Raw genomic sequence first — 22,550 nt, forward strand, 5'->3', positions numbered from 1 at the left:
TGTATAGGGGGTGTTCTTCAACCTGAGTTTACATGTAGACTAATTATTGATACATGATGTTATTAACGTGATTAACAGCTTCCATACATCAGTGATGGTGCTACTAATTACATAATAATAGTCATGATTACAATATCCAGCTAATGTTTGGGAATTTGTTTGCGTATTGGTTGAAAAAAAGAACAGTAAAGAGTAGTTATTAAAAAAAGCTGCCCTTTTATATATATTTTAATAAAGGATCAATATTATCCCATATTGGCAGCTGAGGAAACCTGGACATGAGAAACAGCGCCCTCTGCTGTATGACTGTGATAACTGATATTTGTCGCATGTAAAAACGTCATCATATAGCGACATTTCTTTTTTTTCACTTTTTCATAGGATAATGTTGATAGAGCTCAGCTTTTTTTTTTTTTTTTTTTTTTTTTTTTTAATGGTATGATGGGATTTAGGAAAGAATACGAACTAATTTTACAAGCAAGTTTTATATTTATTTTAAAGTACTAGTTTTCTTTATCTACAAAATAAAAGACCCCGGAAGTCCACTCTCCGTTTGTAAACACACGCGGCTTGTAGTCGTGTCTACTACTCAATTATGGCAAAACTGTTTGATATAAAGTTCCCAGGAGAATGTAAGACTCTTCCCGAAGGCTTTTGGTCAGCTGTAGACGTGTGGGTAAAGAAACCTCACGTTGTAAACAAGCGTCTTTGCGGAGTTAAGGAGACGGAGAGTAAAGCTGTGGGCAGAGAGGCTCTGCTGTTCCTGCTGGAGGATCCTCAGCCAGTGTTGTCCTTCATCAGCAGCAGGCTTTCACCGGCACAGACACACGACAAGGAAAAGCCCTGGTCTTCTAGTGTCCGAACATTTATTCCTAAAGTAAACCGGTATGGGACACACCTTCATAAAGAGCTTATACTCAAAGGTAAGAGTGGACTTGAATGAAAGACCCTCTACCAAACTGTTCTCCTATATTGACTAACTTTTTCCTTTTGTCCATTTAAGACTTTGACAGACAACAAGTGACCTTTCTTCCGTTTGAAGAGGATTCAGAAGGAAAGGTGTCTCTGAAGAGGGGCAACATTTATCAGTTCCAGCTCCTCCATCAGGAGGACTGTGAGGAATGGTGAGTGGCTCAATGGGCACTCTCTATCAAATATAAGCCTGGAGTAGGGCTGGGCGATATGGAGAAAATCAAATACCTCGATATTGATACCGCAACGATATTGTAGTGTTGACTATTGGTGCTTTCACAAAATATTTACACAATGAGATTTTTGATAAATAATCATCAGTAATGTGGATATAATGACTAAGTGGGTAAAGGCAAATAATAGAACAGTTACAACAGTCTGGTAAGTTCACTTTACTGAAATGCAGGAATACTTTAAAACCAGGAAAAGACAACACTAATGCCATATTACAATATCCAAAATCTAAGACGATATCTACAGTCTCCTATCACGATATCGATATATTATTGATTTATTGCCCAGCTCTAGCCTGGAGGTCAACATGACTGTGTGAAACCTCTCAGCAATACTGACAAGATAATGTGGCTCAATATATTTTCTGAATGCCTTATTTTTGACAAGAAGCTTTCGGATGCTTTCAGAAATATTTATACAGAAAATGGTTACACAGGGTCATTTTTTTTCTTGGTGTGGTTTATTGACAACATTATAAAATACACCATAGTCAACTTTTTCAGGGATACAATGATGAATATAGCAGAGAAGTCTTTGACTTATCTCCATCGTTGTCCCCTGTGTTTTCACAGTCCACCAACAATTACTCAGGATGTGTCTGACATTAAGAACTATTGAATAGGAACTTAAAACTTGAACATGGAATCAGGATTAATTGTTACTTTATTTTCTTAATATTTAGTATAATGCAAATATTGTATCAATGTACCACCGTGCCGCTACTGAATACCGTTATACACTTTCTTGTTTCTCCTCACATAAATACAATGTTTAATTAATATATCAGTGTTAGTGTTTGTATCACATTTCTTTATGCTTTCTTTCACATCAACTACAATAAAAGATTACTAATGGAGAAAATCTATTCATGCACTTTAGAAAACACACAGGGCAGATATTCCATACAGTTGACATGCAGAAAAAAGTGATTCTTCTATCACAGTAAAATTAGATTAAGTAATGTTTACACTGTATACAATCTTAAGCACGGCCCAAAATGTGACAGAGGTACTATGCTGTCTGTATTAGCAGTAGTAGTAGTGATATACAGTCTGAATGTAGTGTATGTAATGTAATGTAGTGGTGCTTTCTAAGTGTAGTTATTGGAGAACAAGAGGACTCTCACATTATACAACAGTGTAACACTTTATTACACTATTAAGTTAGTAAGATGAGAAGGTGGGGGTTGACTTAAGTGGCAGTGATGTGTCTCGGCTACACCTCTTGTCTCTTCAGCTGGAGCCTCGTATGTCCTTTTGAAATGTTTTCAGATTTAAAATGGTGTCCTGCTTTCTAAATCTGATGGATTTATAACAGGACAGTGGGGCAAAAAGGGAAGGATTGTTTAACAATCTGTGGGTATATTATGGCCTAGCCTAACTGCTAGGGAAGTTAGCTGCTGGGTGTTTATTAGCTCCCCTCATTCCTCCCACTCTCTGCGCAATATGTGCAGTTTTTTTGCTAGAACACTACTGGATCCATATTTGCTGTGTGGTAATTTAATTAAGTACATTCATTTTGAAATATGCAACATTAAATCACAAAACTAAACTACTGTAGATCTTAACATTTGGTTTTGACACAGGCACTCCTGAAGACAGGCCCTTAAAATTAGGTAATTAAGCAGGACCCACATTAAGGCCCTCATCTTGTCATTACTGTGCGTTTAGTAGCACAAATTGTTATTTAAATGAGCACAGACTAGTTGACACACAGAAAGCTAATCTAGATGACTCTGCTTTTATCTGCAGGGCCTTGGAGCTGCATGTTCTGGCTTCAGATGCGTGGTTTTCTGATGGCGTGGCGTACCCAAATCTGCCCTGGCTGTCCACTGATCTGCTACCTAAACTGGTGCGCTGGGCCACCGAGTGCAAGAGCAGCGAGTTCAGGAGCACCTTGTCTCTGCTGCCGGTAGAGAAGTACAGCGTCATGTACCAGCAGCTGAAAGAGAAGTACAAGGCCATGGTCAAGGTAAAGTCTACTCAGTGTAAGGTGGTTGTTTTATTTATATATATATATATATATAAACGGTTCTATCATCTTTATTACTAAGTACTGATATTTTCCCCATGCTCTCTAGGTTTGGCCTGAGGTTACAGATCCTGAGAAATTTGTCTATGAGGACGTTGCCATTGCTACATATCTCCTTGTGAGTTCAAACTTGGTTGTTAATGTCTTGATATAAAAAAAAATTGGTTAATTATTGATACTTGTATTGGATCTTGAACATTGATATGTGAACTGAAGAGTAGGTCTTTTGCCTCCTCTTTCTTTTCACACTTGTCCATACTGTACATGTATGTGTAGGTGAAACTCATTTTTATCCGTCACATGTTGTCAGGTCATGCAACCAAAGCTAGGTCAATCAATTTGAGTGCGAAAAATTGCTTTGACCCAGTAAATGAAATCATATGTCATGCCAGAGGCAGGTGAAAGGGTGTTAGCTGCAGCTGCAGGTGTCACACTGCAGGCAATTGAAAGCTCTCATGAGCATACTGTAGTGTTGAGTCTCTGTCACTGTGCTGCAGGTGCTGTGGGCTGAGGAGCGAGCAGAGAAAGGTCTGAGCGCCAGACAGTCCTTTGTGGACCTGGGCTGTGGAAACGGCCTCCTGGTTCACATACTGGCCAATGAAGGGGTAAGTCAGGTGCTAGCTGAATGTTGGCTGTCAGTGATATGTACAGTACGTTACTTCCTGGTTAAAAGCTAACTGAAAGCCCACATAAGCGTATAGATTGATCTACATAACTGTGATGTAGATAGGTGGTTTTGGGCCTTGTTTTGTACTGAACTGGATGCAACACGTCCAATGCAACAAACTGGACTTACTTAGAATCTAAAACTGAACTGAGGAAAGTCAGAAGCCTCGCCTTAATGCCACATTATAAACGACAAAGCAATATTTAATAATGTACGTTTGAAAGCAGATGCAGTTGCTTAAAGGGAAACTTCACCGATTAGCATTAAGCTTTGTATCAGTAGAACCCCGGTAGTATTTTTGAATGACCATGCTTCCCTCCCTCATGTCCTCCTGAAAGGGGAGATCTCTGTATTGAGGGTCTGGGAAAAAAACCTCAGATGACGCAAAATTACGATTTTTGCGTCATCTGAGGCTTTTTTGCCCAGAGGCAAAAGACTACAGCCTGTATTCCCAAAGGGGGTTGGACTGTCGGCTTTTTCCGGAGATTGTGAGTGTCAGCCATCTTGAATCCTCGCTTAACTTCTGAGCAGGAGCAGAAACTGTTCATCCCGATGGAAATTTTGGGACGCGAGCTTTTATTTTGAAAAGTAGACGGGACGGCATGATATGGGACGCTCCAGGCTGCAGCCATACAGTCTTGGAAATGTTAGAACAACAATTATGTGCATTCAAACTACCACACACGTGTACCACCGGGATACATTGGAACACATCGGAGAATATGCAGGACACTTTATTACGGACGCAATACTCCACACACTACGCAAGCTTTGCCTACACGGAGACCAGCGGTAGTGCTCGATTCCTGTGGCCGGTAAAGTGACCTCATCAGTGGGGAGCGTTGAACGAGTGTGCCGGTGGAAAGCTAACGCTAGCCAGCCATCTGTTCACCAATCGTGCTTGCAAGTGTCCGCTCATTAAACAAACTGGACTACATCCAACTTCAACGAAACTCCCAACGCAAGTTCAGAGACAGCTGTGTTTTTGTTGTTGTGGAAATATTGCTGTGGACAATCCAGCCTGCTGTCACCGGGTAAGACTACTAGTAGAGGTGAGCTGTGTTACCCCGGACTGCCTGTTGCAGAAATGGGGTGATTTGTATCCAACTAACTGCTGGTGGAGTTTGTGACTGGAAAATGCCGACAATTCTAGCTATATCCCACGCAAATGTACGGCTGTGTTTATACTCAATATTTATACCACAGCCCACCAAGAGCTAATGCTAGTAGCTATGAGTTAGCCTTCTTTTATTAAATGGCTTGGTTGAATTCTAATGTAGAATTCGGTATGTTATTTCTTGATAACAGACCGCTGCTAAGGATAACACACCGTTGCCATGCATAGCAGAGCGTTGCCATGGACACAGTTCTGTTTACTCTGGAGCTATCAATCAATCCGCTGAAAGAAGTGCGGATAATTGAGCCACGGTGAAACGTTTTTTCGTATATATGGTTGAAATGACAATAAAACACACTTGTTGAGTTGATCGTCTCACTGTCTGTCTGTAAAGGGCAGGCGTGGCTTGGGAGTGGCCTCATACAGCAGCAAAGCAAGTGCATTCTGGGATTTGGTGTCTTTCATCCATATGAGCCAAAAACACATTTTCTGTCTTATCTTGGCCTAGAAGGCACCAATTTCAATTTCTTTCACATTTCTACTACATAAGTGACCCAATTTAAAGATATATTCAGCTTTCCAGCGGTGAAATTTCCCTTTAACTGAACAAAACAAAAAGCATATCAACTACATCATGAAGAATTTAATTGCAAAATGTTTGAAATGAATAAGATCATCGCTCAATGTAAATCAAACCAGCTATTAGTTGAACTAAAAGTACCCCATGCCAATCTCTAGGTATGGTGAAGGGTATGTGATGATGTGGGGGGGCTATTTTAATTCCAAAGGCCAAGGGAACTTTATCAGGATGCATAGTATCCTGGATCCATGAAATAACTGGCCTTTAAAAATAAGAAATCTGCCTGCCTCTATGGGAATTTAACATAGGGGTGTGTATAGTTATGCCCACTTTATGTTGAGGAAGAACATTAATTTATTTACGATACATTATTCATTCACAAAGAAAATTGGTGTCCTTTTTAAAGGTTGGATTTTTCCAAATTTCTTTAATTAAGGCATTAAGATCAATTTCCAAAAGACGATTTTTTTATTCCTCCTTTTTATTCAACTTTAGCATGGGTGTATTCACTTATGCTGAGTACTGTACGTATTTGGCTTTCTTTCTTGAAAAATGACTGAAACAATTGATTATTCAGATAGTTGACTATTCATTTTCTTAGGTTCAACTAATCTATTAATTGAATAATTGTTGCAGCTCTTGTCCTGAAGTGGTGGAACATCTGTCTGACTAACTGACTCTGCCATCCCAGAGCCATGCTACCTAAATCCTAAATAGGAGGGAATAACAGATTTTAAACTGCCTTTTGTAAAAACACTGGCCCCTCGAAGAAGAAATCTTCCAATCAGCCAGATCTTCCCTGGTAGCTTAATCAATGACACGGGGCTGGTGAGGGGATTCATGTCTCTGCATATATCAAATCTACAGTATTGTGTCACCGTAATGGGCCAATCGCAAACTCGGACAGGTGTAATTGAAATTGCACCCAGCCGTTGATGTGAATGTGGCTGAAAGTGATTAGCCGCTGATTGTCATGCCGTCTTGTGTTGCAGCATCCTGGAAAGGGCATCGATGTTCGGAAGAGGAAGATCTGGGACATGTACGGCCCCCAGACCGTGCTAGAGGTGAGCGAGCTGAGCATGAAGAAGGCGGATTCATTGTAACCATATTCAGGTTTTTAATTAGCGTTATTATCTTTTCACATGAGGCAGGGAATCCATATCACACGCTGTAGGTGTCTTTAAAGCTGGCATCGCCCCCTCACTGCGGCTGCTTGGGGTTCAACTGTTAATTCTTTTGTTCGTATGAGACACATTTTTAGGAAATGAGACAATCTTTTGTATTAAAGCACAAACTGTAAATCAGATTGCTAAAAAAATAAAACAATCTTACATCAAAATGTCAGTTTTTGTACCAAACGTTGGCCAGTGAAACGTAAATATATCCCATCTTATTGTTTATGCTAGTCCTTGATGATAGACAGATTAGAGCTTAAGCAAAGAAAATCCGTCTGCACCAATTTTGATAATCCACTAACCATTTTATATGGAACATGTAAGGCTTTTCAGCTTTTGGTGATCTTATATGATAGTAAACAATATATTTGTGTTTAGAGCTGTTGTTTGGACAAAACAAGCATTTTGTAGACCTTTGTTACTGGGAGCATTTCTTCACTATTTTTTCTTTTTTTTAAACTTGCAGACCAAACAATGAATTGAATAATGGACCAAGTATTCAGCAGATTAATAATCATCAGTGGCTGCCCTGGAATGAACCTTTAACTGTTAATTATTTGCAAAGAAGAAAATGTGTTTATTTTGTTATTTAACAGGAATACAACAGTGAGGTTTTCACGCTGACATTACCTGTCTGGAACAGACAGTTTTACACTTAAGAAACTCTTGATTTAACGATTGCTACAAGCTGCAAAAAAAAAAAAAAACATTACTACTGCACAGGGGACTTATGCTGAATCCAGACGAATCCATGTTAACATGCACACATTTGCAGGGAAACCTGCCCCAAAAACACTGCACTCTCACTCTTATCTACCTCCTGGACTCAGTCATTCATTTGACAACAAGCTGCTGACTGCTTCCATTTGAGATCATCTATTATTGACTGATTCTTTGGGAGAGGGTGTGTCAGACCAATCTTTCTGAGCCTCCAGGGGTGCTGTAGTCAGTCTAAACCTTAATTTGGAGCCTCTCTCTGAACCTCACAGGCATCAGTGCTCCTAACCTACATCATTTGTGATGTTGGTGATGGACCTGCCTGCTGTAATGAGCCAAATAGGAAATGTTTTATATAAATTTTCAGCTGGATTTGCTTGGCTCGTGTTAGTTTGATCATCTAAAAGCCCGACAACTAAATGAGTTCTCATACACGTCAGCTGTTCAGTGATATATTCAAAGTTTGAGAGTTTTTTGATAAAGTGAATAAGAATCAAATCACACCGGTGTGCATCTTCCCCGCTCTAAGGAGCTCATGTGTTTTTTGGGTCTTTGCTCAATCAGGAAAAAGCAATTACTCCCAGCGAGAGCTTCTTATTCCCGGCTACGGACTGGCTGATTGGGAACCACTCGGACGAGCTCACACCTTGGATCCCCGTTATAGCTGCCAGGCGAGTCATCAGCAGACACAATCTCACTCAGCAGCTCAAGTGCCAGCTGATCTCTCTGTGTGTGTGTGTGTGTGTGTGTGTGTGTGTGTGTGTGTGTGTGTGTGTGTGTGTGTGTGTGTGTGTGTGTGTGTGTGTGTGTGTGTGTGTGTGTGTGTGTGTGTGTGTGTGTGTGTGTGTGTGTGTGTGTGTGTGTGTGTGTGTGTGTGTGTGTGTGTGTGTGTGTCCGTTGACAAGTTTGATTTTCAAAGGTGACCACCTGATGGCGATGTTGAGCCTCAGTCTGACAGATCTATTTGTGACTACAGATGATAATCTCTAGTAATGGCTTGTTGTTTCCTGTCTGTTCAACAGATTCAGAATCTTGAAAATAACTCAGTACACTTCCTGATGCAGATTTATAATCAACTTTTTCTTTTCTTTTGCCCTCACTGCAGGTCATCTTACTCCTGCCGGTACTTTGTCCTCCCTTGCTGTTTTTTCGACTTCTATGCAAAATACCAGAGACGTCAGTGCAAGAAGTCTCAGTACAAGGAATACATCGACTTCATCGCGGAGGTCAGCCAAGTCAGTGGCTTCAGCACTGAGGAGGACTGCCTCAGAATACCCTCCACCAAACGGGTAGGCTTACGTAGTCCGGAGTCACAACTGACTAGACTTCCTATATTTTACACAAGACTTGTCTTATTACTAAAAGATTTGTCATATTGTGTGATTGACATCTTTTAAAATATTTTTTCTTTCAACCTATACTCCAAAACAAGTTACAAAGTAACTATTTAACTCTTTATTTAACAAAAAAGTGTCCAACACTTGAGTCGCTAGTCCATCCATCCATCCATCCATCTTCGTCTGCTTATCCGGTGTCGGGTCGCGGGGGGAGCAGCTCCAGCAGGGGACCCCAAACTTCCCTTTCCCGAGCCACATTAACCAGCTCCGACTGGGGGATCCCGAGGCGTTCCCAGGCCAGGTTGGAGATATAATCCCTCCACCTAGTCCTGGGTCTTCCCCGAGGCCTCCTCCCAGCTGGACGTGCCTGGAACACCTCCCTAGGGAGGCGCCCAGGGGGCATCCTTACCAGATGCCCGAACCACCTCAACTGGCTCCTTTCGACGCAAAGGAGCAGCGGCTCTACTCCGAGCTCCTCACGGATGACTGAGCTTCTCACCCTATCTCTAAGGGAGACGCCAGCCACCCTCCTGAGGAAACCCATTTCGCCGCTTGTACCCTGGATCTCGTTCTTTCGGTCATGACCCAGCCTTCATGACCATAGGTGAGGGTAGGAACGAAAACTGACCGGTAGATCGAGAGCTTTGCCTTCTGGCTCAGCTCTCTTTTCGTCACAACGGTGCGATAGATTGAATGCAATACCGCACCCGCTGCGCCCGATTCTCCGACCAATCTCCCGCTCCATTGTCCCCTCACTCGCGAACAAAACCCCAAGGTACTTGAACTCCTTCACTTGGGGTAAGGACTCATTCCCTACCTGGAGAAGGCATTCCATCGGTTTCCTGCTGAGAACCATGGCCTCCGATTTAGAGGTGCTGATCCTCATCCCAACCGCTTCACACTCGGTTGCGAACCGATCCAGTGAGTGCTGAAGGTCGCAGGCCGATGATGCCATCAGGACCACATCATCTGCAAAGAGCAGCGATGAGATCCCCAGCCCACCAAACTGCAACCCCTCCCCACCCGACTCACGCCTCGATATCCTGTCCATAAATATTACAAACAGGATTGGTGACAAAGCGCAGCCCTGGCGGAGGCCAACCCTCACCTGAAACGAGTCCGACTTACTACGAGAACCCGGACACAGCTCTCACTTTGGTCATACAGAGATTGGATGGCCCTGAGTAGAGACCCCCTCACCCCATACTCCCGCAGCACCTCCCACAGTATCTCCCGGGGACCCGGTCATACGCCTTCTCCAAATCCACAAAACACATGTAGACCCGGTTGGGCATACTCCCAGGCTCCCTCCAGGATCCTTGCGAGTGAAGAGCTGGTCCGTTGTTCCACGACCAGGACGGAATCCGCATTGTTCCTCCTCAACCTGAGGTTCGACTATCGGCCAAACCCTCCTTTCCAGCACCTTGGAGTAGACTTTACCAGGGAGGCTGAGAAGTGTGATACCCCTATAATTGGCACACACCTCTGGTCCCCCTTTTTAAAAGGGGAACCACCACCCCAGTCTGCCACTCCTTTGGCACCGTCCCAGACTTCCACGCAATGTTGAAGAGGCGTGTCAACCAGGACAGCCCCTCCACACCCAGAGCCTTGAGCATTTCTGGACGGATCTCATCAATCCCGGGGCTTTGCCACTGTGTAGTTGTTTGACTACATCAGTGACTTCCGCCTGGGAAATCGGCGACAATCCCCGTTATCCTCCAGCTCTGCCTCTAACATAGAGGGCGTATTAGTCGGATTCAGGAGTTCCTCAAAGTGCTCCTTCCACCGCCCTATTACCTCCTCAGTTGAGGTCAACAGTGTCCCATCCTTACTGTACACAGCTTGGATGGTTCCCCGCCCCCCTCCTGAGGTGGCGAACAGTTTTCCAGAAGCACTTTGGTGCCGACCGAAAGTCCTTCTCCATATCTTCTCCAAACTTCTCCCACACCCGCTGCTTTGCCTCTTTCACGGCAGAGGCTGCAGCCCTTCGGGCCCCTTCGGTACCCTGCAACTGCCTCCGAGTCCTCCGGGATAACATATCCCGGAAAGACTCCTTCTTCAGTCGGACGGCTTCCCTGACCACCGGTGTCCACCACGGTGTTCGTGGGTTACCGCCCCTTGAGGCACCTAAGACCCTAAGACCACAGCTCCTCGCCGCAGCTTCAGCAATGGAAACTTTGAACATTGTCCACTCGGGTTCAATGCCCCCAGCCTCCACAGGGATGCACGAAAAGCTCCGCCCGGAGGTGTGAGTTGAAAGTCTGTCGGACAGGGGCCTCCTCCAGACGTTCCCAATTTACCCGCACTACACGTTTGGGCTTACCAGGTCTGTCCAGAGTCTTCCCCACCCCTGACCCAACTCACCACCAGATGGTGATCGGTTGACAGCTCTGCCCCTCTCTTCACCCGAGTGTCCAAAACATACGGCCTCAGATCAGATGAAACGATTATGAAATCGATCATTGACCTTGACCCTAGGGTGCTCTGGTACCAGGTACACTTATGAGCATCCCTATGTTCGAACATGGTGTTTCGTTATAGACAATCCATGACTAGCACAGAAGTCCAACAACAAACAACCACTCTGGTTTAGATCAGGGAGGCCGTTCCTCCCAATCACGCCTCTCAGGTGTCTCCATCATTGCCCACGTGTGCGTTGAAGTCCCCCAGCAGAACAATGGAGTCCCCCACTGGAGCCCCATGCAGGACTCCAGTCAAGGTCTCCAAGAAGGCCGAATACTCCGAACTCCTGTTTGGTGCATATGCACAAACAACAGTCAGAGTTTTCCCCCCACAACCCGCAGGCGTGGGGAGGCGACCCTCTCGTCCACCGGGTAAACTCCAACACAGCGGCGCTCAGCCGGGGCTTGTGAGTATCCCCACACCCGCCCGGCGCCTCACACCCTGGGCAACTCCGGAGAAGAAAAGAGTCCAACCCCTATCCAGGAGTATGGTTCCAGAACCGAGACCGTGCGTGAGGTAAGCCCCACCAGATCTAACCGGTAGCGCTCCACCTCCCGCACCAGTTCCGGCTCCTTCCCCACAGAGAGGTGACGTTCCACGTCCCCAGAGCCAGCGTCTGCCGCCCGGGTCTGGTCCGTCGGGCCCCTGACCTTCACTGCCACCCATGTGGCATCGCACCCGACCCCAACGGTTCCTCCCACAGGTGGTGGGCCCATGGGCTGGAGAGATGGGAGCCACGTAGCTTGTTCGGGCTGTGCCCGGCGGGCTCCGTGGCAAACCCGCCACCAGGCGCTCGCCCGACGAGCCCGCCGTCTGGGCCTGGCTCCAGACGGGGCCCCGGGCTTCCTCCGGGCAGGGTCACTCCATCTCTACCTTGCTTCTTCATTGGGGTTTTTGAACCATTCTTTGTCTGGCCCCTCACCTGAGACCACTTTGCCTTGGGAGACCCTACCAGGAGCACAAAGCTCCAGACAACACAGCCCTCAGGTTCACAGAGACACACAAACCTCTCCACCACGATAAGGTGATGGTTCACGGAGTCGCTAGTACAAAAATAAAATTGATAGAAAGGCCAATTCCCATTCAAATCAACGTAGCAGGAACAGTCCCTCCTCATCACTCCCCACTCCTCCGGAGAACGTCTCCCGAGCTGCGTCGTCCCGCTCTCCTCCCAGCGAGCTGCGACACACTTTACAGCCCCACTGACTCATGTTGTCAGCGTGATAACTAACAACAATTGCCATTTTGTTTTGTACTAATGAAACAACCATGGCAAAATGTCAAGGTCCTTTCTATCCATTTTATTTCTATGATCCCTAGGATGCATCACCCAGCAAAAGAAAACTATACATCCTACACTTCCCATAATGCAACTTCCTGATGAACGCCCACATCTTCCAAACTCCACACTCCACACCAGTTTATAACACAGACGTAGACGTTGGTAAGCTTCCTCCAGAGCCACGCTTGCTTTGCATGACCAATGAAATACACTTCCAAGCGTACAGTTGATGGAGTGCCCCTTTAACACTTTACCAGTTACAACCATAGAAAAGAATTTGGACGTTGAAGGTAGAAAACCCCACATAATTAAGGTTTCAGTTGTATACCATGCATTGTACCTGGAATATTTTAAGGTACAGGCTTTCTTTTAGAAAGTGACCACAATAAAGATGTGTCTAATCTTTTGATATAGACTGTATACTACACTTTCACAGACTTGTAACTTTTCACAGCGCAGTGTGTAAAAAGACGTGCGTAGTGAATCAGTGGGTGGGTAAAAGTGACTGCAGTACGCTGGTTTCTTGATTACCTAATGCGCACGTACCTCATACTTGTGAAGTCGTAGGTGTGAACCTTTGTTGCGTGTCATCTCTTTTTTTTGTTTCAGATTTTTCCAAACTTTTTTCACTGTGACTTGAGAACATGAACATATTTGTTTTTTTCTTATTAAAAAGGTCATTAGCCTTCTCTGCATTATTATCACAAAATGCATCCCTGCCTTTTTCTTCACCTGAGCCTCATTTAATATAGACAGACAGAAATAAATAATATAAAAAATAAGTCTTTAGGGAGGTTTCTTTCACAGCTGGCAGCCATTAATGGCTTCCTTACACATGGACACATAATAAGAACACGCAAGTATTGACTGAGCTTTTAATGTAGAGAGATCAGTCCTAATCAGTTTGTTCATAATAGAGCAAAACCTTCCCAAACATCAGCACATATGAGCGTACTGAATTTTTATTCCTACTTTTGAGTTTCTGTTTTTTTACAACTTTGAGCCTCAGCACCCATGGGAGTCGTCCTGACGTTCAGCTCCGTTTTTTCTGCAGGTGTGTCTGGTGGGACAGTCAAGAAACTACCAGCTATCTGACGAGGCCGAGGCCGAGCGGCGAAGAGCTCATTACATCCAGAGCCGCCAGCCCTCCTCTGGGGCCACAGTTCAAAGGTCAGACATCGGAAATGACGTGGACTGTTGCCATGGGAAGAGAGACACTGACAGGTCCCCCGACAGCAGCTGGGGAGAGGGGTTCCAGCCCAGAGACAGGGTTGAAACGGTTCGAAACTGTGCCGCACTCCCGCGGGACTTTGTCCACGGTGTTGTCCTGCAGGTTGCTAATGTTCTTCTGGGAATGACTGAAGATGACGGCCGTGGGTCCTCCAGCGACTGGAATCGAGGAGGTAAACCACAACGCAACATCCAAGGTCAAAAGAAATCACACAAATCTCAAAAAAAGGTTCAGATTAAATCCAGAGTAGTACACGGTATACTATGAAGCTCACCAATCCAGTCTTGGTATTGTGCACTTTGGGGATTTCTGAATTCATAACTTTGTAATATCTGTTGCCGGGCAGCTGTGTATATGTCCTACAAAGGGAGAGATTGGTATGTACAGAAGCAGTGCAGTTGAGAAAGCTATAGATGGAACCCGAACACGGATGAATCATTTCTCACATTTCTCTTTTTGGCAGCCTCTGCAGCTTGAACCTCTCAACTGACCCCCCCCCCCCCCACCCCGTCGTCAACACCCTGTTCCCCTCTCGGCATCAGTCAGCAGGGCCTTCGTGACACACAGCGACGCCACTTTGAACTCTGTATCTCACTCTTTGCCAGCCACTTCCTGCACTGCACGATACAGAGAGTGACACGCACACACACACATATGCGCGCGCACACACCACCACCACCTTTGTCAACGCCTCTGCACCCCCCCTGCTGCCACACAGACACACACAATATGAATGACATAAAGAGATGAGGACCACTATGATTAAAACTGAAAATTCTCTGTCATGATGTCAGGGCTGAAATTAGAGGTACAAAAAATATGAGGGAGAGCGAATAAAGGGAGTCTGTAACCCTGTAAAGAGATGACTGGATGAATAATGCACCACTATCTATGATTTATGCATGAGTATGCATTTGTATTGAGGTATTCCTACCAGTTATGTGCTGTGTAAGAACAAAGGGTAAATTCAGGTGAGCCAGCCGATGTTGAGAGATCCAGGAGGGCCTCAAGAGTCATCGAAAGGGCTTTGAGATTCAGTTTCTCTACATTTTTAATGCATCTTCAACGAGTATGATGATTATTGACGGTTATAATATATTCATTTTTTAGTTTGAAATGATACTGAATTAGAATTTTGGTTAAATAGCTTCCTGGCTTTAGTGTAAGTTCAGAGTGGAATATATTTATCAGTTGCTCCTGAGCACCCAGTCTGAAACAGATCTCAGATTGTTTTAGTCCGGTGCAACACCAGCAGCGCCGCCGCTAATTAGCTTAGCGTAGTGAATGGAATCCTATGTTGCCGGTTAGCATGTTGTGAGTAAAAGTGAGCAAACAAAAGACAAAAAAACAACCTAATTACTTGCACTGAGACAAAAAATGCTTTGGCCCACCTATCTACAGCTAGGGGAGACCGTGATAAGCCCTATTTCAACAAATGCTGGTGTATTCCTTTTAAAGAACCATATATGTGTACTACTGAGCATTAACATGTGTTTCATAGAGCGGAAGATATGATGACTAGTTGCCTATAAGTATTGTAATGGTGCAAAAAGTTAAACTTCAGAGGCATGTTATCAATAGCCTTTATTGGAATGTAAATGTACATCCAAGCTTAGCTGTAGCAATCTGTGAGGGCAACGGATGTAAGATAACCAAACTGGACAAGAAAATTGCCGGTGCTTGGTTGGGACATTTCCCTCGAGTCCTCTAGAGTCTCTGCCACGGACATCTTCGTACTAGGCTACATACGTCTGCTATTTCCTTGCTGGAGTGTGATGTGATTTGTGTCATGTGCAGGTGCGATGGATCGTGTACAAACCAATAGGGTGTTGGAATGGTATGCTGTATGCTTATACTTCTCATCCAACCACAATCAAATTCACTCTATCCGGATGGCGCAATTTATCTGGATAGCTTTGAGGTTTTTTTGGTGTTTTTTTCTTGTTTTTTTTTTTTTGAACGATGACAAGCCGGAATGAAAACAAGCCGAACTGAAATAAAAGTAATGAGGCTATTTTTAAAATGTAAGGAGTATAAAGTACAGATAATTGCATTAAAATGTAAGGAGTAGAAGTAAACAGTCTGCTGTAAAATAATTACTCCAGTAAAGTATAGATACCCAAAATATCTACTTAACCCTTGTGTTGACTTCGGATCACATTGACCCGTTTTCAATTTTTGTTTTATATCAGAAAATATGGGACGTAGAAATAAGAGCTGAAAATGTGTAGAGGAAAAATTTAACAATTTAAAACGTTGGAAAAGGCAAAAAAAAATAGTGTTTTTTTTCCAGGTTGACGGGAAGACAACACAAGGTTTAAGTAAGGTAACGAAGTATTTGTACTTTGTTACCTGACACCTCTGCTTTAGACTATGTGTTTTAATAAGGCAAAGGTCATTATTTGAAATCAATATTGACAAATGTACAAGTCTCACTGCTGTTATATAGCACGATATTTGTGCCCTGACGTTAAAATAATGTACCGTACACCTTACTGGCGTTTCGAATAGTTAACGTGTGAAATGTGCAAACTTGTGAAGCTGGCTACTGTAGCTCTAAATCAAGTTACTAATTCATGCATGCCATACTGCTGACTGGTACTACTCAGGTAGTTATGTAGTCATGCTGACAACGAAAGTCAGTGTGTAGCTGTACATCTGACATACATTACACTCTGCAACACTGAACCTCAAATCAGTCAAATCTGGTTTTTAGACCTCTTTTTTTTCTATCAAGACAGGTATAGTAAGTCAAAAAATGCACATAGTATCTTATGTAAATGTCCTTTGTAGTGCTTCTTTGTGCACCCATTATGTATGTACTGAACAGAAACAGCTTGCACAAAAGAGGGAGTGGGTGAGAGTTGATGCAGGATGTTATTAACGGGTGGGTGCCTCCCATCACACCTTTTACCAATTTAGTCCAGAAGACCCAGCAGTAAGTTGTGCTTCCCAGAATCCTCATTGTCATCTTCCTCCACAGCTGCTGTCTTCACTGATGAAGATGAACTGCACTCTCCCCACACACACAGATGGGGCCATCTCTTTTATATATATATATATATATATATATATATATAGATATAGATATAGATATAGATATAGATGGATGGATAGATGGATGGCCCCGATACCATTTTTTGCTTCCCGATACCGATTCTGATACCTGAACTTGCGTATTGTCTGATACCAAGTACTGATCCGATACCAGTGTGTCATATATTTTATTATGTTTTAACAACCGTATACTACTATCCCTGTATGGATGTGATATTATTTCTATCTTTGTTGTCTGTCTGGCTCAGGTTAAACTCTGTGTGAAACATGGACAAACACAAACAATGAATGCCATAGGGCTGCACAATTAATTGAATTTTGATCACGATTTTGGCTTCCCACGATCAAATTTGCGTGATTGAGCGATATTTAAAATGCGTCATAGAACGCTCATTATCTATAGTGACTATAGTGCCAGTTTGTGTCTGTTAGCTCATAGCTTTAGCAGCAGACTGTTGGACGTCCCGTTGTTGGAAATACATTCACACTACACCGTTTAGCTGTCAGCTTTTTAGCTGTGTTTAATCCAGTTACTACTGTGGCTAACAGTAGGCTAACGTTACCTGCTGTGTAACGTGTTATTAGTGTTTACTGTAGCTAACAGTAGGCTAACGCTACCTGCTGTGTAACGTGTTATTAGTGTTTACTAGCGTGACATGCGGCAATGTTTATGTTGCCCCTAACGTGGGTTTCGTAGCATCAGAGGGCAACGCAGACATGTAAGTGGCAGTGTAATGAGCCAATGAAATCCGCGTTGCTATTTTGTCAGGTAGATACCATACGGTAAACCTGCATGTATGGAAAGCGGTCGCACAACAGCTGAAATGGCATACTCCTTCACAGTATCCTTCAATAAAGGAGGAATGTAGCACAATATGGATGTAAAAGCAGTTATAATTGGCCTATGTGACAATAAAATTTGTTTTGGTTAAATCAACAAATAATCGTGATAATTAATTGTGATCTCAATATTGATCAAAATAATCGTGATTATCATTTTGGCCATAATTGTGCAGCCCTAATTAATCGTGATCTCAATATTGATAAAAATAATCGTGATTATCATTTTGGCCATAATCGTGCAGCCCTAGAATGCCATATAACTTTCTTTTATTATCCAGTTTGACAGTCAGTTATAACGGAAGAAGAACATAAATAAACTACTTTAACGTAGATTTTCTTTAGGGCTTTATTACGTGATATGGGATCGGTGCATAAACTCCAGTACTTCCCGATACCAGCATTTTAGGCAGTATCGGAACCAATACTATATCTATCTATCTATCTATCTATCTATCTATCTATCTACTGTATATGTCTGTCGTCGGTCAACAGAAATGTAATTGGCAATACTCATTGAAGAAGTCTTTTACGTGACTAAATGGCAAAAGTCATGCAATTCACTATTTCTATTTTTGCCTAGAAGGTAATTGCCACATGATTCTAGAATGAAAATAGCAGCACTACATAATATTATGTTGGGAGTAAAAAATAAATGTAGAAGTGTTGTTATGTTCCTGTTTTCAGAGCCATTTAGTTGATTTATGATTATGGTTATTATGGGTGTTTTTATTATTGAGTGGGATGGTGTTTTGCCTTTCACATTACTTTACAAATAATTGAAAGATTTAAGAAAAGACAGAAAAAAAGAGCAGAACTATGTTTTGTGCTCTTCTTTCCGAACTTGTCAATCATCTTGTCACCCCTTTGGGTAATTCTGACTCGCAGATAAAGAGAATAAACTTTTTTTTCAGCATTTTCAGGTTTTGACAGGCAGTAAAATCAAATCATGAGCTGACCTGTATTACAGCTGTGCTCTCTTGGTAATGATCCTTTCAAATGTTTTTTATTCAGCTCTCAGCAATCTTAGAGCTAATTTTCTCCACTCAGCCTTATTCTGAATTGGCTTAAGCAGCAAAAACTCCACAACAAACAATCAATCACTTGCCATCTTAGCGTTTTGCACAGAGGACGTTCAGCCTTAAAAAAAATAAAATAAAAAAGCCGAGCCATTAATAATCATCTCCGTTGGTCTTAGTCCAAGCAGAGTCTGCTCTGTCAATACTGCCCTTTTCCCATTGATCCCCAGTAACATTGCAGGCAGTAAAGGGCAACTCTAAATGGTGTACTGATATTATATTAAGGCCTGGAGCTCCCTGGCGTCTGGGCTGTAGGACGGCAGTCTGCCCAGTTTCACACCGTCTTTGGCCATGCAAGTGTGAATGTGGGAGTGTGTTACATATTTTAGGTATTGACTCAGCTATTTGAAGTTTAGGATGTATTTGGTTGGACAATATGTTTTAGATAACCATCATAGCTCTGTATACAGTATGTCACCTGTCTAATTAATGTAAAACTTAAAATAAAACTATATACAGTATATATTAGCTCTGAAGTAGTACATTTATATCTTTGCCCAACTGAACTTCAAGTCAGAGGCAAAGACAATATATTTCACAGTAAAACTCTCATATTCAATAATCTCTAAACCAACAGGGGTTGCCTGAAGTGCCACCAGAGATTTGAAGTAAAATTATGAAAAAGATCACATTATGTAGCTGCAGATATAGGTCGAATATTGTTATGAAACGGCACAAAGGAGCATTAGAAATCCTGCAGTGTGTCCCTCTCCAATATGTCAGAGAAAAGAGGAGGACAAACTCATTTGTACAAACCAAAGGTCAGACCTGATAGAATTCTCTGCGGGGGGTAAAAGGGCAACGCCAGACATCCAGAAAATCTCATGAAACCCAAAATCCAAAGGTGGCGTGCTGTTCCGGGTACGTCATTTATTTATCTGCTTACTACATGCTAAACTCCTAGCATAAGACAATGGATTTCAATATCCATCCTTTCTACTTTTTGTGCTCTTTGGGTATCTACAATTACTGTCCCAGTGGGGGAGTGACGACAGCAGCTTTAATTGAGCACACTTCAGAGCCCTGACTTAACACTGAAAGACAGTGACTGATTTTTTTTTTCTCTCCTCCTGTAAAATGTTCCGTATATAGCATCGATCACCCTTTCACTCCTGGAGTATTTTCTCTGAGACAATGTAGTAGCTCTGGCTCTCTCAAAACAACTGCAGGCGACTTTGACTCAAGCCAATCGGCTGTGTCTGATGCTATTCTCTTACTCTGTAGTGGTGGGTAAAAATGATTTCTGTGCATGACCGAAGCAGCGTGTTAATATATTGATGAACGTAACATCCATTGACCTTTTCCATCCTTTTCTTCCCCTCCTCCCTCCTCCTCAGGCAGCCTCTCTGTGAGCGAGGTCGCTGGGCTGTTGGAGCAGGAAACCTTGCAGCTGCTGAAGAATGAGTGCGGAGGCCTTGAGACGCTGCTCAAGAACAACCACCAAGTCTTCAGAGGTAGTTGGACCACACGCTTTATAGAAGTTTTCATAGCTAGAGTACATCAAATTGAGGGGAAAAAAAGGGGATCCGGGATTGTTCCGGTGCTGCCGGAAATTCCGCCGGATCGCGCTCTTTTCACCCAGATGTCCGTTACCTTCTGTTTTCTTTGTATTGGAACATTTTAAACTCCGGTAGATTTTCTGAGGACTATGGTTAACTGCTCCTCAGATCTCTGCAGGGTAAATCCAGACAGCTAGCCAGACTATCTTTTCAATCTGAGTTTTCTGTTGCACGACTAAAACAACTTTTGAACGCACACCAAAACAAGTTCCTTCCAGAGGCTATTTGGCAGCGGCACCCTTTGCTCCGTCCGGCGCTTTGCACCGCCCAAAACAAGTGTGATTGGTTTAAAGAAATGCCAATAAACCAGAGCATGTTTTCCTCCCATCCCGGAATGCTGTGTGGACTGGCCAGACCCTCCTCCGCAGCGCCGTGGAGGAAGGTCTGGCAATGCGAGGCTAGGTTAAATGTAACTTTTCACTAAAAGGGCAACCTATTGGGAAAACTAGTTTATCCATTGTACATTGAAGTATTCCCTTATTTTCTCCACTCCACCATAGGAACCAATTTGTTTGTATCTTTCGGAGGTAGCACTTTATTCTGAAGAGGTCTTGTATCTCCTGTCATTCCTTCTCTTTCAGTAGAAGGAGGAAGGGTGTACATAAGAGACTGGCGGGAGAGGAAGTCCTCCAGGGTGGATACAAAGAGGAAGCCCGTTGCCCTTGGTGCCCTGAAAACTCGCCCCTGCTGGTTCTACGACCACCACCCTCAGCGCTGCCCCCTGCAGGCCCAACACTGTGCCTTCGCTCACGGGCCTGATGAGCTCCGACCCTCGACCAGACCTCTGAAGAAGATGAAAAACGATGCCTTGTGATTGGCTCATTCCTCCTGAACACTTTATTTGAAGTCATCTATTTAGTTAATTTTTTTTACTTGACATATATTACAGTATTCACTCATATGAACCTCTTAAAGCCTCCCCATCCAGCTCTGCAACCACAAAGAGGAAGAAGTTCAGGTCCAAGCAGTGTGAGTTTTATTGATGCCACGTTACATCATTTCTGGGAATTGAGGACTTGAAATTTCTTGAAGTGTCCTCTTTTCTTTTTTTTTCTGTGTGAGGCTGCCAAAATGTGATGCAGCTTTAAGTTTCACTGTTGGAGCTTCACTGACAAATCTGGGTTACGTTGTCTGCTGAAATTTAATTTCAAAGGATTCTTTTATTTAAGAAGTGGACTTTTGTAAAGCTCAGAAAATTTTTACACTTGCTCTGTATTAAAGTGCATTGCAAGCTTTATCTTTTTATTTATTTAAAGATGATCAAGTCCATCATGGATTTTTTTTTTTTTGTCGAGCACTTAGGGCATTTTTCAACTTTTCCCTCCACTGCAGCAAAACTTTAAAAGCTTCTATATATTTCACTTAGACATTTTATTCACCTCAAACAGGTACTTTGAGGTTCACAGGCAGGGCGGTGGATAAAGACCGGACAGCGTTTGAACAAAGTAAATGTTAGCGGTATAAATTATTTGTTGGCAGGAGTTGAGGGGTGAGCTGCATGTCATCCCTTCACTGCTGTGTCTCTCTGACACGGTCTGCCATCACCCTGTGGCTCAAATGTCAAAAACCAGTAAGGCCCATGCAGGGACTGCAGCTGGGTTGGTTTGTTTATGTGAACGACAGCAATCACACCACTGATGCAATAATAAAGCATTTTTGCAATCACGTGAAAAATGTGAAGTGACATAGAAGACTGGGAATAATGTTAGCATCATTTTAATCACATACTGTCTCACAGGTAGTTCACCAATGTGCAGTGTGCAGGTTTCTGACATTAAATGGTAGGATATCTTGGTTATCTCGTTTTCCCATCTGGAGCCATTAATGTGCAAATTGACCACTGAGAGTTAAAGGGTCATTTCACCTGAGTTATGAAAAACGTTTTCTCAACCCTTGGTATCTTATAGAAGGCCATTTCTGCCAGACAAAGAAAACCGATGAATTGTTAGCAACATCAAAAATAATACACCTGACGTATGAGATGTATAAATTATCTCATAATATCTCACAATTGTGATTTAAAAAATACTGTATTTGGATTTACTTGACTTAAAAAGTCTCACTTTTGACTTCTCTCATAGTTGTTGCTTAGGCCATGATCTCTATTTTGACTTAAGACCATATATTGACTTTATTATCTTTTATAATTTTGACAAATTTAGTAGTAATTTTGACTTATAAAGTAAATTCTCTCAAAAGTATAATTGAA

General features: G+C 43.0%; 1 protein-coding gene across 2 annotated transcripts; it reads left to right on the forward strand.

Annotated features, from left to right (window-relative positions):
• Positions 1–429: 429 nt before the first annotated feature.
• On the forward strand, positions 430–22,015 carry trmt44 (tRNA methyltransferase 44 homolog). Of its 2 annotated transcripts, none has more exons than XM_028564106.1 (11): positions 430–923; positions 1,004–1,124; positions 2,958–3,177; positions 3,287–3,355; positions 3,735–3,842; positions 6,594–6,665; positions 8,058–8,164; positions 8,599–8,782; positions 13,630–13,978; positions 20,120–20,236; positions 20,923–22,015. In XM_028564106.1, the coding sequence occupies exons 1-11, from the start codon at positions 596–598 to the stop codon at positions 21,153–21,155; spliced, it is 1,908 nt and encodes a 635-aa protein (XP_028419907.1). In that variant the 5' UTR covers positions 430–595; the 3' UTR covers positions 21,156–22,015. The 2 variants fall into 2 exon arrangements, with proteins under 2 accessions (XP_028419907.1, XP_028419908.1); XM_028564107.1 differs by having other exon boundaries at positions 20,926–22,015.
• The last annotated feature ends 535 nt before the right edge of the window (positions 22,016–22,550 follow it).

This window comes from Perca flavescens, chromosome 19, assembly GCF_004354835.1.
Source record: "Perca flavescens isolate YP-PL-M2 chromosome 19, PFLA_1.0, whole genome shotgun sequence".
NCBI lineage: Eukaryota > Metazoa > Chordata > Actinopteri > Perciformes > Percidae > Perca > Perca flavescens.

Bases quoted from the DNA above. Each gene is read 5' to 3' on its own strand.
- trmt44 (XM_028564106.1), top strand. From the start codon at position 596: ATGGCAAAACTGTTTGATATAAAGTTCCCAGGAGAATGTAAGACTCTT. The intron at 3,178-3,286 runs GTAAAGTCTACT...CATGCTCTCTAG, and splicing joins AGTACAAGGCCATGGTCAAG to GTTTGGCCTGAGGTTACAGA. The intron at 3,356-3,734 runs GTGAGTTCAAAC...ACTGTGCTGCAG, and splicing joins CCATTGCTACATATCTCCTT to GTGCTGTGGGCTGAGGAGCG.